This window comes from Pteropus vampyrus, unplaced genomic scaffold, assembly GCF_000151845.1.
Source record: "Pteropus vampyrus isolate Shadow unplaced genomic scaffold, Pvam_2.0 Scaffold135, whole genome shotgun sequence".
In the NCBI taxonomy this organism is placed as follows: Eukaryota; Metazoa; Chordata; class Mammalia; order Chiroptera; family Pteropodidae; genus Pteropus; species Pteropus vampyrus.
In genome coordinates, this window is record NW_011888916.1 from 81757 (window position 1) to 96627 (window position 14871).

Below are 14871 nucleotides of genomic sequence, written 5' to 3' on the forward strand. Positions count from 1 at the left end.
TAAGTAGCTTATGCGAAGCTAGGATCCTGAAGGCGATTTGGTCTGGCCACACAGGCTGTGTTTGCCCCAGTGTCATGGTCCAGTGCAAGCCAGACCAGAGGCAAGAAGCCATGAGGCCTTGTGGCTGGAAAAGACAGAGTCACACATGGAGGGGAGGTGGTTGGCTAACACATCTAGATCCAAGAGCAGCAACTTTTGAGGGCAGTGGGCTCTTCTGGGGCTTCTGCTGGACACACATTATTCTAGGGATAGGGAAGGAAAAGGGAAAGGGACCAACATTTATTGAACGTTTCAGTGTGCCTGGCATAGACATCATTTCTTTTAAATCTCAAACAACTCTGAAAGAAGCACATTATTTCTGCTTAGATGAAGACACTGACGTTCAGAGAGGTGAAATGACTTGTCCAAAGTCAAAGAGCTATTCGAGGCAGCTGAGATCTCCATCTAGGTCTGCCTGGTTGCAAAGTGCCCACAACGCACTTTGCTAGTGGGTGAGAGGTGGTGGCAAGCCCCTTCCTCAGCTTTCTCTGATCCTCCAAGTAGGCTTCAGCCTTTCTTGGCGTCTTAAGTTCTTCCTGAGGCTTCTATCTGAGCTTCGAGGTGGTAGAGGCTGAGAGAGAAATAGAGAATCCTGATTCTCTGTCTGAAGGCCATTCCACTGTAGATCCCTTGATACCCAGGAAAATCCCTGACTGGATATTCTCTGTTTTCTGAGCAAAATAATCCATGTTAATCAATAAAAATTCATAAGATAGAGAAGTAGGAAGAAGAAAATAATTACCCTCTAGTTTCTTACATACGACAAAGAAAATTTCAGTTATGTTTCTATCTTTCTTCTATACCTAAATGAAAATGGCTTTTTTTTTCTCACGTCATTGATATTACACAATTTTATTGTGGCAGGTACTAGCTGGGTGATTATCTATTTCTCCCTTCTTTATCGATAAACCATGTTCTTACTGACATTTGTTTGGGGTACTCAATATGTCATGAATGAGCCAAACCCAAAGGACACTTTCATTTCTCCTTTTTCCCAAAATCTCGTTCAGCAAGGGCAGTCATGTGACCTAGTCCTGTCCTGTGAGTTGCAAAGAGTTTTTGTGAAAATATTTATTTTTTTAACAAAATAGATAGAGTGACTGAGATACAACCCCTTCCCCCAAGTCTCCTTTCTCTCACCATGGATACAGATGTCATGCCTGGAACTGGGCAAGCCATCTTGAGACAACAAGAAAGAGGCTCAGAGAATGACAGGGGTTCTCTCATTAACGTTATCCAGCTGTGAGCTAATACAAGTAGCTGCTTACCTCAAGACTGCTTGTCCTATAAAATAAATTAATTCCTGTATAGCTAACACACTATTAGCTGGATTTTCTGTTTTGTGCAGGAAAATCCTAACAGATTAAGTAGTCCACTTTTTTCAAAACTTAATATCATATGATAAGCACTTTCAGCCTCCAGAACCATGGAAATAAATTTTTGTTGCTTAAACCACCCGGTCTATAGTATTCGGTTACAGCAGCCTGTGCTGACAGAGGCCAAGTTGGCTACAGTTCACAGAGCAAAGCACTAGAGCACACAGAGAGAGAGGCCTGGAAGTCTGCAGGAGGTCCACTCAAGTCTTCAGATGAGTACTGATCAGCGCATGTGTGTGAGGGAACCACAAGAGGATGGGCGAGATATTAAAAGGATAATAAACGAATATTATGAACAACTTTATTCAAATAAATTAGATAACTGAGATAAAATAGACAAACTTATTAAAGGACGTTAATGACCAAAGCTCATTCAAAAAGAAAGAGGTAACCTGAATAGCGATATATCTATTTTGACACTGAATGTGGACTTAAAACCTTTTCAAAAGAAAACTCCAGACCCAGATGGATTCGCTTATGAATTCTACCAATTCTTTAAGGAAGAGATATTTCTAAGTCTGAGCTAACTCTTTTAGAAGGTGAAAATAGTTCCCAAGTCATTCTGGGAGGCCAGCATCACTCTGATGTGGAAACCAAAGATATCACCAAAAAAAAAAAAAAAGGAAACTACAGACCCTTATCCCTCATGAACACAGAGGCAAAAATTCTTAATAAAATTGTAACAAAATAAATCCAACTATATGTATATTACATATACTAACCTTCTATAGATACATAAAAGCTTAATAAACCATGGCCAAGCGTTAAGTGAAGAGAAACTAAGCTGAGATGTGAGAAGTATGCTGGAATGGAAGTAGGCTTCAGAGGGGTACAGGTCGGGCTCTTGCCCCATCTGGACCACTTCCCAGCTGTGTGACCTCAGAGAACTGGTGATGATAATGATCGTAACTATGATTTCTCCCATATCTTAAGCACATACTATGTTAAATACTTCATCTCACTTACTCCTCAGAACAATCATGTGAAGTTCACATTACTAACCAAATTGCTACCACACAGGTACTGTCCCCTCCCACTTGCTTGAGATGTGTGTGACCTGGGCAGGAGCCTTCCACTGTGGATCCAGGCATCTGAGCTCCTGCCCCTGCTACAGGGTGTCTTGGCCCTCCACTGGAGAAGAACTATGCTGACCCTTAATTCTGCTCACTTATTGCTGTCAAGACAGGACCTGCCACTGACTGAGCTCTTTCTGGATACCGGAACAAGAGCTAAGCACCTTACACACACCTTCTTAACCCTCATAGCATTGTTTTCTGTTCTAAATACGGTGAAAATGAGGCTCAGAAGGGGAAAACGATTCTCCATAAGGCAATGTCGCATGGTGAGAAAGTAGTGGAGTCAGCATTCAGCCTCCAATCTGTGTGGCTTTTTTTCCCTGTGTTGCACAACAAACACCATCTCTGTGTCTTCGGGTGTTTCAGAACCTGACTCTAGGGAAGGGAAGGGTGTAGAGAACAGACAAATAGTCAGGAGAGAAATTATACCCAAATCTATGACTATACTGTGCAACACCTACTGCCTGTGCCCTGGGTAGGGCTGCCTCAGATCAGGAAGCTTCCAGGCTCACGGCCCCCTAACCTAGGATACCACATAACGTCCAAACTCAGACACACTTTGAGTGTGAAAATACCAAATGCACCAAACTGTTCACTTTAAAATGGTCAATTTTATGTTGTGTGAATTTCACCTCAATAAAAACAGTTCAAGAATGAACAAAAAATAAATAAAATAAAATAATTACAGGAGTTAATCGATCCTCAACAGGAATAAACCAAAACTATTCCATGAAAACTAAGATACAAAATCACTCCATCCAATCTAATCCCTTGCTGTCTCCTTAGAGTTGGGGCCAAGTACTGTGGCTAATGCTTGTGAGCCCTAAAAGTCTGCACTGCCTGGATGAATGTGCTGTCTCTGAGGACTAAGCAGTTACAGTCTCACGCTCTGGGGCAGCATCCAGTCCTGCTCAGCTGCTGGCTTGTTTCACTTCATGCTCCAGTTGTACTAACAAGACTTCTTTGGTCTTTGCCTTGAGAAACTGTCCTTTAAGATGACTTGCTCATTTAGGACCCTTCCCAATTACCAGGACTCATCCAGTGCTGCCCCTCAGGTCCCATTCAATGTCCCTGGTCCTACTCCTGCACACAGATACCATTTGATCCCTAAGTTTCACTTGACCTGGATTCCTCCTCACTGACCTCTACCAAGGTAAAAGTATTCCTCATTGGCCTTAAATCTCTTAGTACCCAAACTGGCCTTCATCTTGCCCTGAACTTGACCTTCGGAAGTTGAATTCTACCTTGCTGGACTGGACCAACTCTTATAGCTGGTCGGTGCCTCCCACCCATGAGGCAGGCTCCTCCCCAGCAGTCAACGAGGCTCAGGCAGTCTCCTGCCTTTCTCTCTTGGAATTTTAGCAGGAGAGAGTACTGAGTTGGGGAGAGTGTCCTCTAAGTGGGTCTGTGGAAGACTATATATCTGTAATGGCCTTTGACTACCTGGCTCTTATACCCAGCCTTATAGACACTCAACAGCATGACTGTACACACCCTGTAAACCGGTATTGCATGTTGGTCACAGAGGTGCTGCAGTAGATTTGGAATCTACCAGATCTATATTCAGATCCAGGCTTTACAGTGTATCTGCTACACGGCGTGAACAACTTAATTCTCCTAAACTCTCTGTGTCTCCTGATCTATCAGTGGCTTACCGACCTTGTTATGAGGGTTAATTATGTTATGTGTAGTGCCTAGTGCAGCAGCCGAGAAGAGTAAATAGTCAATAGTAGGTAGTTATTGCTCTAGTAGAAGGTTTGGTAGTGCTTAAACCACAATGAGGTTTGTGGTCATAGATAACAGTAGGTTTCAATAAATGGTAGTTATGAAGACACTAATAAGTATTAGCAGCATTTATATCATCTATAGCCAAGCCTTAGTTTTACCTCTACTAGGTGTGTGGCCTTGAATAAAGTGCTTGAGGACACAAAAAAAGTGCTCTGAAAGAAAAACGAAACACTTATTAGTGTTATTGCTATGTCACACAGGAATGTGGCAGCTAGCCATAGGACTTCTCATGGCTCTAAGTCTCAGTGGGAAGAAATTTCAGTCCCCAAATGAAAACTTCACAAGGATGCCCAGATCACTAGCTCCAGGGGCCAAGCCTGAAATGTCTTGGGGCCATTCAACTTCCTGGCTGTGTCATTCATCCACCCAGAGGTTCTGTGCTGCCTTTATCAGCATAGATGGGGAATCCTCAGGGTTTATCAGGGATTGAAAATCCACTCTCCGGTTCCATTTTAATGTGAAGATGATCCCTGGGTCTACCAGCTGAAAGGGCTGCTCTGTACCCAACACACTTAAGAGAAGTGCAGATATGCCTGGTAGAGCCACCAGACTAAGGAGAGGGGTGAGCTGCTTTCTCTTGCATCACATGAGGTCAGGAGAAACCAGGCTGACGCTGCTGCAGGAGTGAAGGAGGCTACTCGAACAGAAGAACGGGGTACTGGTCATTTGTATGTGGAAGTGAGGGAGGGATTGTGGGAGTTTCCTTCCCTGGACATCCCCAAGAATGGACAAAGGAGCCCCATGCTAGTCTTCTCTGCCCACTCACTGGGGGAGGCAGGGAGGGGGCTCCTGCCCTCACTGAACAGAAGTGGGACCTCCAGTGCACTTTCATAGCCATTCCCAGACTTGTACATGTCTCTCTCAGGAGCACCTTCCCACCCCCACACCCAGAATGTGTTGTGAGGCTCCCCAGTGGGCCCCTGATGAGGCATCTGCTCTTTTCTTCTCTACCAGAATTGCAGACACTGGGAAGGGACAGGGAGGCATTGACAGGTAGAGAAAGGAAAGTGGATATAAATATGGCATGTTCCTAGTGTGAAGGACTGGTGTAATTGTCTCTTCACAGCTGCCTTTGAGAGAGGCAGCAGATCACAGTAGTTAAGAGTCTGACATGCATTGCAGCCAGAGAACCAGGATTTAGGCCCGGTCCTGCCACTTAATAGATTGGTGGAAGATAGAGCAGAATTTTGTTTTAAAGCAGAGAAAATTAGCACTGAAACAGGGTTCCAGAAAGCAGTCTGTGGATCCCTGTTAGATCCTGTGGAGAGATCTAAATGAGACAGAGCCTCTGTTTACAGCCTGGCTGGGAAGACAAAATACAAAATCTACAAGGCTGGGCTGGCTAGGTAAAAAGGAGGAAACACCAAGTTGAGCTTTGAAGGTTGGCAGAAAGAATTATGGAAGGATTTCCAGCAGATATATAGCTCAAAGGAAGAGTGGTGAAATCTGCACTGTATATACTACAGATACTGAGAAGGCCAGGTGGCTTGAAAAATCTGTGACAGAGAGAGGAGGGCACCCCGGCTGCTCAGACCAGGATCCTTTTGATATTTGGCTAACATCATGGCTCAAAATCTCACTGAGGTATTGGTGAATCACACAGACTTGAAAATTGGTTAGAATCAGATGGGAAAAGACCTAAATTCTAGCCTAAGGAGGCATGAGAAAGGGCATGAGAGATGAAACATTATCTGCTGGTGGATGGGCCAAGAAAGGAGGTCAATAAGAGAGCACTGAAAAAGTCCAGGTCTGGGATGTGGACTGGTGGCAAGGAGAGTGTGAGCAGCCCTCATCATCCTGGCTTCAGGATTTGCCAGGCGCACTGCTGACCAATCTTTATCTCCTGAAAGTCTTTCCTCTCAATGTCCCAGACTCTGAGTTCCCTAGTTCTCCTCTTCTCAAACATTGCTGATCTGGGACATTATTCTTCATTCAATTATTGATATGACCTAAAGCTCAGCACAAAAATATCACGCCACCGTCTTTTGCCCTACAGCCTCAGACAATGTTTTCATCTCCCAGACTTCCACCACCACCCTGTGACAACCAGTCCTCATGATTGCGTTTTCAGCCCTATCTTCTGGAACCTCAGAAGCTTGAAAATGCCACAACCACTCCTCCCCCCACCCTCCGCTCTTCCTTCCCATTCAGCTGCCCATTGCCTAAATTGCTACCATCTGTTGAGCGGTTTCAATATACCGGGTATATTTTATACAATCTCCCCTCTGGAGGAGACATTACAAATGATGAACATGGGACTCCAAGAGGCTAAGTGACGTAGAAGTAGCTAAAGAGGCTACAAGACTCAGGTGTGCTGACACCCGAGCCTATGCTCTCTGTATTCTCCTATTCTCTGTTCTCGTGCCTCCAGCTCCCAGAAGGAACCTCTGACCAACACGATCTCGCTCAGCTGCCTGCTTAGCTCTGCTTGTTGCTCATGGCCCTGATGCAATCGCAAGACTCCAGCCTGGTATCCCTCATATCAAAGAACGGCAGAGCCAGAAGCCAGAAGCATCTTTTGGAGGTGCTCAAGTCCAACAGCCTCACTTAAAAATGGGGCTGTGAAGTTCGCAGAGGGGTATGGAGTTACCAAAGATCACACGAAAAATCAGTGCTGTCAGGACCAGCCCCCGATCTTATGAGTTCCAGACTCATTCCACTTATACTGACCCCTTTTACTTATCTAGTGTTTAATATTTTGCAAAATGTTTTGACATACAGGATCTCACATGCTCGTGCCATTACCCTGTGTCATAGATGTTTCATCTCTATTTAACAGATGGGGAAACTGAGGCCAATGGATTTAAAGGACTTGCCCAAGGTTGCACACGTGAGTAAGTGACAACTGCAAGACATTCAGAAAGAACTGGATTTAAAATGTTGTCGTGAGTGGTAATTGTAAGGATTCAATAGAAAATCCCACAGATACCCAAGCACAAGAAACAAAGTTCAGACAGGCCTCAGGGAAACTGGGTGTAGCAGGTCAGGAAACAGAGTCACTCTCTCAGCTGCTCAGGACTGTGAGGTCTCTCTTTTCCGCTTCCCACATGTCTGCTCTTTTATCATGTCTGCAAGGCCTCTCCTTTTCCCCTCTACAACTTCAGTTCCCCTGTGACTTTGAGTTACCATCATATCGCATCTGGTTGACAAGTACATGAGGCACCCACAACCCATTGACACAGACTTTCAGTGTCATCATTTTAAATTCTTAGCAGAGAATTGTCCTCTGGACTGGAACAAGTATATACCGTTGGTGGAATTTGGCAGTGGCCAGGGTTTGCTGGATCCCCGGCTACCTAATGCCTTGCCTGCTATGGGTGAGGGTGGTTTCCAGAGAAGGGCATGTGGGCAGTCAGACATCCTATATTCTATTACAAGTATGAATCCAGGTCTTCTGACTTATTTTTCAGTGCCAGAGTTTTCCTAACTTCCTGTCCCTTTTCACCCAACTCAACAAAGTTTTGACTAGTTCTGTGCAAGCTACTATGCAAAATGTTGTGTGTGTGACTCTGCTTCTGTCAACATCATCCTCTTTCCCCCAAGCCAAGGACAGAACAGGGAGTCCTGTCTGTCTTGAACAAGCAGATGACTATGCAGAACCACAGCTCTGTGTCCGAGTTCATCCTCCTTGGCTTCTCCAGTGAGTCACAGGTCAGAATGGCCCTGTTCACTTTCTTCCTCCTCCTCTACCTCATCACTCTTCTGGGCAATGGACTCATCATCACCCTGATCTACCTGGATTCACACCTCCACACACCCATGTACTTCTTTCTCAGTATCCTCTCTGTGGTAGACATGAGCTATGTCACTACTACCATGCCCCAGATGTTGGTTAATATGGTGTGTCCAAGGAGGACTATCTCTTGGGGAGCTTGTGTAGCCCAGATGTTCATCTTCTTGGTTCTGGGGATTGCTGAGTGTGTCCTCTATGCCATTATGGCCTATGACAGGTATGTGGCCATTTGCTTCCCCCTTCACTATACTTTACTCATGAGCCGTCCCATTTGCATCAAGATGGTGACAGTCTGTTGGTCCATTAGCATATCTGGGGCCCTGATCTACACTGTCTTCACCATGCATCTGCCTTATTGTGGTTCCTATGAGATAAACCATTTCTTCTGTGAGGTCCCTGCTGTCCTGAAGCTGGCCTGTGCAGACACATCCTTCAACGACTGGTTGGACTTCATCTTGGGTTTCATCCTGCTTTTGGTCCCACTCTCCCTCATCCTGACCTCTTATGTCCATATCTTTGCCTCCATCTTGAGAATCCGTTCATCCCAGGGGAGGCTCAAGTCCTTCTCCACATGTGCTTCCCATGTCACTGTAGTCACCATGTTCTATGGGCCAGCCATGATCATGTACATGAGGCCTGGCTCCTGGTATGACCCAGAGCGGGACAAGAAACTGGCCCTGTTCTACAATGTTGTCTCTGCCTTCCTCAATCCCATCATCTATAGCCTCCGGAACAAGGATGTAAAGGGGGCCTTTCTGAAAGTACTCAGTGGCAGACAACCAGCTCAATGACCCAGGATATTTCAGAATTGTCCAGAGTCATGGGCAGACTTGATGGGGCTCACTAATACATCAGTTCTGATCAAGCTGAGCCTTCCTGGGGATGTGAGTAGCCAGGAGAGTATGTGGCCACCCCTAAACTGAAGGTGTTCCCACTGGTTGGAAATTTTTCAACTGCCACCACCCAATGACTGTTACATATTGAAAGCAAAGGATTTCTTTTACAAAGACTATGTCCTTATGGCTCAAGGCCATTGTTTTATTGCTTTTCCTGGGTTCTTCCCTCATCTCTGGAAGTGAGTGTCAGCACAAGATGATCATAGCCAAAGGTTTAACAAACGCACATGTTTTTCTATAGTGTAAAGGATTTAAGGGTGTAAATGACACAAAAAATAGACAAATTATGCAGGAACACAGTCTCGTGTTACTGTCTGACATGTACTTACAAATAATATTTAGCACTGATTTTTACAATAGGTACTATAGAATCTAAGCTAAAATTATTTTAGACATATCTGTGTAATAGTGTGGCTAATAATTGACCTGGTTTGGATTCAGTTTGTAAAACCGACTTTACTTGGTTTTACATGTTAAATCTCACTTTGATTTTGAGAAAATAAATATATATATTTCATAAAAGAAAAAATATGTATATGTGTATCTATATATCTGTATACATCTGTGTGTGTGCATGTGTGTATACACACGTAGAAAGACAGAGACAGAGACACAAAGAGATAGACAGATACACTAAGATTATAGAAAATAATATAACAAAGACTCCAACTTTCCATACCCAAAATAAACACTTGTCAATATTTTGCCATATTTAGTCTGTCTTTTTTTAAAATAGGATTAAATAATTACAGATAAAATTAAAGTGTTCTTTGAATATTCCCAACTGCCCCAAATCAACCACTATGGTTAAACTAAAATTTATTCAGTGTGTTTTTAAACTTTTCCTTACATGCAATCCTATCAATGAACAATATATAGAATTGTTCTTGTATGAGTTTAAATTTTTTTAATGGTAGCATGATGTCAGCATCACTCTGGAAAAATTTTAACTCGACATCATGTTTCTGACACCTACCTATTTGATAATTATAGCCCTAGCTTATTCTCTTTGATAAGCATTTGGATATACCATACTTCATTTATCTATTGTTGAACATTTATTTCCAATTTCTCACTATTTGAATAATTCTGCAACTAACATCTTGGACATTTCTCCATATCTAAGTATTTTTTCTAGGATTTATGAATAGTAGACTTTGCAGATTGTAGAATCAAAGAAATTTCAAATTTACCATATACTCCTAAATTTTCTTCCAAGTAGTAAGTAGTTACACCTTCCATTCTCATCCACATTTGATATGGTTTATGTATCTCAAACATTCTAATGTTCTTATCTATCTCATAGATGGAAAGTGGCAACAATTTTTGTTTCATTTGTAATTCCCTAGTTGCTAATGAATTTAACATCTTTTCATAAGATTGTTGGTAGTACTGCGAAATGAGTGTAATTGGCTCTGGAGTCAGGCTTCTGTGTTCTAATCCCAGCTCTACCCTTTATTAACTCACTCATGATGGGCAAGTTATTTCATTTCTCTGAGTCTCAGTTTCCTGATCTGGAATGGGAAGAAAATATTGTATTCTTCAGAGAGTTATTTGAAGGATTAAAGGGGATAAACGGGTAAAGCATTTATCATAGTGGGTAGCAAATAATGGTGTTCAATAACATAAGATATTGTTAGAGGACAAAAAATGGCATAGATGATAGAGGCTCTGTTCATCCCTCTGATGACCAAATCAAAGTTGTGATGAAACAAGGAGCAGCAGCAAGGAAAATTTGCTTGGGATCTAGAGGAACAAGCCATACAACTAGGAAGAAATCCAAGAATGCACCCTGAAATGGCAGAAGGTAGGAAGGGACTAGGACAGAGGGCTGCCCAGTCTCGAGCGGCTGAATGAGACAGAGGCTGTGGCAGCAGCAGCGGCAGATGCCTCTTAAAGGAGCCGTGCCTGTGAGCGAACTTTTGCAATGATGGACTTGCTCGCTCTAAGCACCAGTGCCAATTTGGCTGCATGTAGTGGGCACCAGGGACATACAGGGAGACGTTGTCGGAGTGAGGACTGAGGTGAGACTCAGTCTGTACAGAAGTAACGGCAGTATCCATTGTTTCCTGTTGAGCCCTCCCCTGTCCCAGTGCACAGATGCAGCGCTGCCATAGATGTGATGTCATCAAACTGGATAACAGAGGTTGCTCTAACCCAGAGGATTCCCTGAAACCCCACCTCCCCCAACTCGCAGCCTCACCCAAGCCACATCCAGGTACTCCTTGCTAAGAGACTCACTTCAGATTAAAAGACATACACAGACTAAAAGGAAGGGGATGGAAAAAGATATTGTTTTGATGGGCCTAGAAAATATTTGTCAGACAGAGAAAGATAAACACTATATGATTTCATTTATATGTGGACTCTAAGGAATAAAAAGAACAAACTAATCAAAAATAGGCTCACAAATATAGTGGACAATTTAGTGATAGACAGAGGGGAAGGGAGTTTGGGGACTGGGAGAATGGGGTGAAGGGTTAAAGAAGTACAAATTTGTAGCTGATGGATGGTCATGAGGATGGGGAGCATGGCATAGGGAATGCAATTAGCATTAATACATTAGCTAGGTAGAGGGTCAGCAGAGGGAGGGAGCAATTGAAGGGATGTTTTATGAACTATATGGATGTCTAACCAATGTACTGTATACTTGAAACTAATTAAATAAATTTAGGGGAAAAAAAGATTGTTACCTTTTCTTTCTTTAATTTGTAATTTGTTATATATTTTGGGTATTAACTATTTGTCTAGTACATGCTTTTTCAGTTTATTACTTGTTTTCTTTATTGTAAAAATAGTACATATTTATTCTTAAAATTTAATAAAACAGAGGCAGACATAAAGAAGAAAATGAAAAGCATCCATTACATTAACCTAGAGGTAACTACAGTTAACATTTTAGTGTCTATATTTCAGAGTTTTAAATTTTTTAATTGCTTTTATTAACATTTTTGAAGAAATAGATTACAATATAATTTGTAAACAATTTATCATTTATTTTCAGGATTTTAAAAATTGAGTTATACAGCAAGTATAACTTTTTATTACACAACAATAGGTTTTGACATGTATCCATGTTGATTTATTTTTATTGCTGAAGAGTATCTTTTCACTTTTTTTCAAAGAATTCTATAGAATTGAATAATAACTTTTAACAAATAAAATTCTTAATAAATTTATGAATTTTTTCCTTTATGGTTTTTCTTAAATGGACATATGTCAAAATTTCATTGAGCTCATTCTCCATGAAGGAACCAGTAAGACATTAGTATTGGTTCAAGAAAGAATTTGACTTACAGAAATTTATATTCTCTGCTGAACATTTGAGTCATGAATAGGAAACATTTGCATTACTCTGGACAGGAATCATTTGCAATGCTCTCAGTTTTCTATAACTTAACAACTACACCTGCAGAGTTATAAAATACCTTAGTCCATAGAAAATCAAAGGAGTACACCCTTCTAAAGTCAGATAGTCCTCAGAGGATCTGCTACCCAACACCCAGAACTGCACACAGAGGGAACCAAGAAATCTCTTTTGCCTTTTTGCAAGTCATAGATATTGTTTTTCTGACAATATCCACTCTTGTGATCTTAAAGAATCTTCAAAGATTATTCTTGATCATAAAACAAAACAGGTCTCATTATGTGTGGCCATATATAGGTGTAGTTTATGCATAAGTATTTTTATAGGTGTAGTAGAAATGTTAACTACAAAGGCCTCCTCCAAGTTGCTTGGCAAATTTGGAGAAATGCAGTGCTGAACCACTTCTAAAGCCACGGAATTAATTTGTGCCTGGAAGTTTTCATTAGGAATCTCAAGTTGAATTTTTAAATTTCCCTATTATTTATTATACCGAGGCTGGAAAATACGCCCAAGAAATGCTCTCCTTTGTATTTTAATCATAGTATCTGTAAATTTGGGTGAATTCCTCCCCAACAAGGCCCCAAATTTGCTAAGGTTTCTGCTGGCCGGGAGGTGATTTTCCTTATCATCTGTAAGGTTGGGATCTTCTAAACCAGATACAAGTCAGCTTTCCTGGGAGGCTTTGTAGAGACTGACTTCACAAGTAAAGCCAACCCTTGCTGCTGAATATTAGTTCGTCATGAACAATTGAAAGATGGTAACTCTCAAAAATAAACATTTTTATATAATCAATTTGACCAAGTATATCCTGTTTAAAAGAAAAACAAATTCTTATCAAATGTATGTTAATAATGACATCGTTATGAAAAATAAAGAGATTAATTTAAGTTTCTAAATTCTGGTGGGTTAATAAGAATCAAATCAGTTGAAAATGTTTCATCTCAGTTGATAAAAGCAGGATCCTAAACTGAGTGTTAAAGATAGCTTGAGAGAAAAGAATGAGTTTTCTCATATATTCAAAAAATAGAACATTAAAACTAATGGCAGCAATGATCCAAACAAACAAACTCATTTGTTTATTCACCCCTACATAATTAACTCTTGCTGAATCTTGGATCAGCAGTCAGTATCATAGAGTCTGCCCAATTCTGGACTGAAGAGTCCTGGGAACCCCGACTCAGTCCACTTACTACATTTGGAAATTTGCCTGAGTGATATCAGCCTGGAAGCTGGACCCAAGCATCTGTTCTTTGAAACAGCAAATGTTTCGAAACCTGATTTGATTCTTTCTATGAGCCTCTGAGACTACCGTGTTTTGTTGAAAACACAAATACTGGCCTGTAGTTTATAGCCAAGCCCATAGGCAAGCATCAGATCAGAACAGACTTTATCTGTAGATGACAAAAACTGAATAAATGTGGTTAATTTATTACATCAGCCGATTATGTCAGAATGGAGGGAGTGAAGTTCTCTATTCAGGTACAGTGCATGACAATTCTATAAGGGTTTGAGCAGTGTTCCCCCTGGGGGTAAGAAAATATAATGGGCAATGAGGGCATTCATAAATCCTGAGTGCCTTCCCATAAAACATACAATTTCTGAAACATTTACATTAATAAAATTTCATTCATAGAAACAATCTAGGGAAAGCTGAGAGTTTCTTCTGATTTGACAGAAGAAACAATAATATTGAACTAAAAAATGTGAAGCATACCAAACAGGCCTAATTATTTCTATTTTATAATGTGAAAGAGGAGATCTTTATGGTTTTCCAGAGACACTCGGATAAATCTCAGATAGTTTTTGGTAAAAAGATCCTGAAATTATTTTATTTTTCTAAATTTAAGAAATGGTCTTAAGAAAGCAAAATCAACATTTCATCACTTGGTTAATAGAGGCACAAAGGGACCTGAGAAGCAATACTTGGTTACCTATTTTAATCAAATATATCTTCAGAACATGTCAGAATCAGATATTATCGCAAGCAACATCCTTTATGTATGGGTAAGAAACAATTACCTACCTACTCAGAGTCATGGCAGTAAATGGCAAAAGTGAAAATTCGAAACTCTGCCTTGAGTCTTTCATCTCCTAGCCTGTTCTGCGGGTAAGTAGATATGAGAGGAGGAGATAAATATAAGGATCCAAAGTGAAAACAAAATGATATTTCTCTGATTTGCATTATATTCTGACAGGGAACTGAGGCTGGCAACCCCAGTCACAAGCCCAGGCAAACTGGGGACTAGAGACTCATCCACCCCCTACCAGGACCTTGCAATTAATCACACTGTCTTCTCATTGGTAACAGGTCTTCATGAAACCTGGCTGTGACAGTGTGGCCATGTTGGAATCTGAGGCTCAGAGGGGCCAAGCAACTGACTGTAAGGCACTCAGCAAGCCAGCCAAGGAAAGTGAGAGTAAAAGCCAGTCACCAGACTTCGCTCTCCACAAAGACACAAACTCATCAAAAGGCAAGGAGTCCTGGGAGCCAGAGGCCTGTCACCCACATCTTCTCTGCTTTTTCTACCCTCAGCCTGCAGGCACGAGCCAGAAGTAAAAACTGGGTGGCCTCTCATCACCACGCCCTTGTTTAAGG

At 41.5% G+C, this 14871-nt stretch overlaps 1 protein-coding gene across 1 annotated transcript; it reads left to right on the forward strand.

The window, feature by feature from the left end:
- The first annotated feature begins 7864 nt into the window (after positions 1-7864).
- Positions 7865-8803, forward strand: LOC105297182 (olfactory receptor 2A12-like). Its single transcript, XM_011367691.1, has one exon. It carries the CDS (start codon positions 7865-7867, stop codon positions 8801-8803), a length of 939 nt encoding a protein of 312 aa, XP_011365993.1.
- Positions 8804-14871: the final 6068 nt, after the last annotated feature.

Coding starts and splice junctions, on each gene's coding strand:
- LOC105297182 (XM_011367691.1), top strand. CDS start 7,865: ATGACTATGCAGAACCACAGCTCTGTGTCCGAGTTCATCCTCCTTGGC.